This window comes from Myotis davidii, unplaced genomic scaffold (genome assembly GCF_000327345.1).
Source record: "Myotis davidii unplaced genomic scaffold, ASM32734v1 scaffold168, whole genome shotgun sequence".
Classification (NCBI taxonomy): Eukaryota; Metazoa; Chordata; class Mammalia; order Chiroptera; family Vespertilionidae; genus Myotis; species Myotis davidii.
This window is the reverse complement of record NW_006383016.1, coordinates 2,101,095-2,105,039: the sequence shown is the minus strand read 5'-3', so window position 1 is coordinate 2,105,039 and position 3,945 is coordinate 2,101,095. Positions and strand designations below refer to the sequence as shown.

The 3,945-nt window shown below is 39.5% G+C and overlaps 1 protein-coding gene across 1 annotated transcript in view; it reads right to left on the bottom strand.

The window, feature by feature from the left end:
* The window catches only part of HIBADH (3-hydroxyisobutyrate dehydrogenase), a 94,419-nt gene that overhangs the window by 15,128 nt on the left and 75,346 nt on the right, over positions 1-3,945 (bottom strand). The window contains exon 4 of the mRNA XM_006778975.2: positions 130-263. Within this exon, the coding sequence (XP_006779038.1) occupies positions 130-263 (134 nt within the window). The remainder of the gene's footprint in view (positions 1-129; positions 264-3,945) is intronic.

Below are 3,945 nucleotides of genomic sequence, written 5' to 3'. Positions count from 1 at the left end.
CTTAGGCCAATAAAACATACACAGATTGAACAGAGTTAGTAGGAATAAGAACATGGTCAGGAATGAGAAATGAACATTAGCTAACTTTACACCATAAGCCAGAGCCATTAATATGAATGAACATGTTACCTGTCCGGTCCCAACAGCACCACAGTACACCACATTGGAGCCCATGCAGCCCAGCAACTCCTTGGCAGCAGCAAATTCCTCTTCGACTCCTCCCACCATGAACGTGAGGTTCCCAGACCGAGCAGCTCCCACACCTGAATGGTTTGGGGTAAAGAGAGAGTGAAATGAGAGACAATTCCCAAACCAAATGAAAACATCTTGCTTTCAAGTTGTATTTGTCAGGTATGTGCAAGACACTCTAAATTTCTCCTGGAATATTTTAATAATCAAGTATCATGTAGGTTAATCACAAGCCAAAAGAGGCAGATTTAGTCAAACCCTCAATTCACCTTAAATATTTAGGCACAATCATGGCAGGACAGACCCAGGAATTTGAAATGTGAATTTTATCATTCCCATGCATCTCTTATGCCCCTAAGAAACCTACTCAGTAACAGAAAGTGTATGAAAAAGGTCATCTGTGCCCCAACCAGCATGGGAACAGCCAGGGGAGTTTACTGCCTGAGTCTGAAATTGGGTCTCTGGCTCACACGCTTGCTTTCCACACATTATCTACAGATGAGATCCACGAAAAGCGACCGACTCTTTCTCCCATAAACAAAGTAGGCATTTCAGTAAGAAAATAGTTGCTTATTTTTAGAGTGATTACAATGATGTGCACTTTTGAATATTACTTGATTTTTCTTTTACCTCCTACTATCCACCTTTTGGGTAATTCATTCCTAGTGATATAAGCAGGAAGAAGAAATAAACTAACACTGGTTTTGCCAGTCCTTAGCATCTTTTTACAAGAGTCTGATGCATGTTCATTAAATGAAAATGAGTGAAGGAACAACTTCTACTTTAGCACAGAAAATATGTCCTAGACTTACCCTAAAAGGGTGGGAAGAGGGGGTGGCAGGGGAGGGAGCTTTATTCATCCACATTTTTATTAACTGTAAAATAAAACCAAGGGTATTATTACTGTTTTTGGTATTAGAGAAATCTTAATTCAAAGTTTTCGAGTTAGGTTTTGTTGTTCAAATCCAGGAAAGTATGAGAAGAACTATATTAGTACAATTTTTGCCTTTACAACTTATTTTATAGTACAGCTAGGAATAAAGAAACCCTAATTGTCTGCACTATGTATCAAATCTGGCCATTAGAATAGACAGCTGCAAGTAATGGCCTACTTTTGAATTTAATTTATTCAATGAAATACATAGTTTTTATACATAAAAAGCCCAAGTGAGGAGAGCTTTATTTCATTCAAATTGTGAATATTTTGCAATTGCCAAATCAAGTAGCCTTTCTATTTTATAGGTCATGCTATTTTTAACTAATTATTAAAAGCAAAAGAAGTCAGCATTATGTTAGCCAAACAATTTTGGAAGAAGGAGTAGCCACATGTGAAGGCCTGAGAGGCTCATACATACAGTTAAATTACATTATTTCAAAATATTTTCAGACATACTTCTGAGTTGATTATGTACAAACCCCAATTATAACAAATGCTTTTAATTAGCTAATCTGTGTCATTTGACCATTCTGATAACATTGACGTTTAAGTGACTGTCATTTTTTTAGTTTCTAATTTATTTCACCAAGATGGTAGATCGTTAATGTTTTACAATCTTTCTTCTCAATTTCTATAGCCATTTTTATTTAAACCACATAACCACTCTTCTAATCCTGTTGATCTGACTTAGAGAAATTAGGCAGACAATTTAAGTCAAAGCTTACAAACAAATCCAGCACTATCCATCATAGGTCACTAGCTTTGTATCCAGATTACAGACTGCTAAATAGCTTCAGAGAGTCATTTATTAAAGGAAAAATTAATGCTGACAATGGTTCTCAGCTGGTTAATCTTTTGACAGGTATACTTTCTCACTTGTTCAAACACAGATTTCAAAAAGAAGAAATAACTTACTTAAGCAAGAGAAGATCATGAAAGCAAGACTAATTCATCTTTTAATTCAGAGGTCTGTGGTATTCCTACTCTTTCTTGCTCTCAGTGTGGCGGTATAATTATTTCCGACTATCATAGCCTACATTCCAACGTAAGGGTCTAAAGTGGGTAATTCTAAAGTTCTGGCATTCTTTGAGACTGAATCCTATCTTTCCATACATATTCATCTAACCATACAATATTATCAAACCTAGTCCCACTGCAAAGGCAAAATTCAGACCTAAATGATCCTAAAATGAATGTAACCCTTTTGAGCTTAGAAAATAATATCAAGACAGTTGGAACTCTAAAGCTGTGTAAGACATCTTATAGATTTCAGAAGACGATGTACACATTTTAATGATTATCAATAATAAATAAATTTATTACATTGCCATGCGATTTTAAATAATTCAAGCCCACTTCCCCGAATAGAAAAACATGGAATATATACTCAGGGAACTGCTAAAATATTGGGAGAAGTATTTATTTTACCTTATATTCTAGTAACTGTATATACAAAACCAAAATACATCGAGTTCTTAATTCTATTACAGCATTTACTGTGCCTTATTAAAACATTTTATTTTCTTACCTGATTCCTCCATTACTCTATAAGCTCTGACAAGGTCAGCACTAGGTCTTGTTTATGTCAGCATTCCCATTAGCTACCATGGTACATGATACATTCAATGGCCAGTTGTTTGGTAAATAAATTTCTGAACATAGTTGAAGGAGTAAAGGATCCAGAATGGAATATCTGGTTTGGGGATGTGCCCCTTGCTGGCTGTTATTATAAACAAATGACCTATTCCCCTTGCTGGCTGTTATTATAAATAAATGACCTAACTTCTCTGAGTCTCAGTGTATAAAAAATGGGGAAAGAATTAATAACTTCTTCTGAAAGTAGCTGTGAATTTATGAACATATGTTGTAAAATACAAAATACTATTTAAATGTAAGTGCTTTATACTTCACCAGAGGCCTGGTGCACAGATTTGTGCATGGGAGTGGGGGAATCCCTCAGCCTGGCCTGCGCCCTCTCGCAATCTTGGGGGATGTCCGACTGCCAGTTTAGGCCCGAATGAGCAGTACACCAAGCCGCAAGTGGCCAGGGAGGAGCCTGAGCTGGTGCTGGGCACAGCGCCGCTCGCACTCATCCCAATCGTGCTCATCCCAGCCCCCCGAGCCTGGTGCCGGTGCCACTCAGGGGATGCTGCGGCCACTGCGCTTGCCAGTGTGAGCCTGGCTTCTGGCTGAGCAGCACTCCCACAGAGCGCACTGACCACCAGCATTGAGCATCTTTCCCCTGGTGGTCAGTGCACGTCATATTGACCAGTCATTCCATCATAACGCTTAGGCTTTATTTTACAACTTCAGTTGGTGAGGTGGGAGTTTAATCTTTACCTATGTAATACCTGGAGTCCTTTCAAATTTGGTTATCTAAGCTGTTGTCTTCTCTAGGATAATTTTAGCCTCTCTGGCTTAATCTTAGCTGGCTGGAGGGGGACCTATGAACAATGGAAGCAGGAGGCCAGGCTAGGAAACACGAACGTGGCCAATGGCCAGTGATGTTCCGATGACAGTGAAGTCCTCCTGGGACATCTTTCAGTGGCAGCACAGTGTATGGGAAAGTGACAAGAATGCTGCCCTTGTTTGGTTTCATTCACTCAACAAAATTAACCTACTAAGAATCAAGCCCTGCCGAACCGGTTTGGCTCAGTGGATAGAGCGTCGGCCTGCAGACTGAAGGGTCCCAGGTTTGATTCCGGTCGGGGGCATGTACTTTGGTTGCGGGCACATCCCCAGTAGGGGGCATGCAGGAGGCAGCTGATCGACCTCTCTCATCGATGTTTCTAACTCTCTATCCCTCTCCCTTCTTCTCT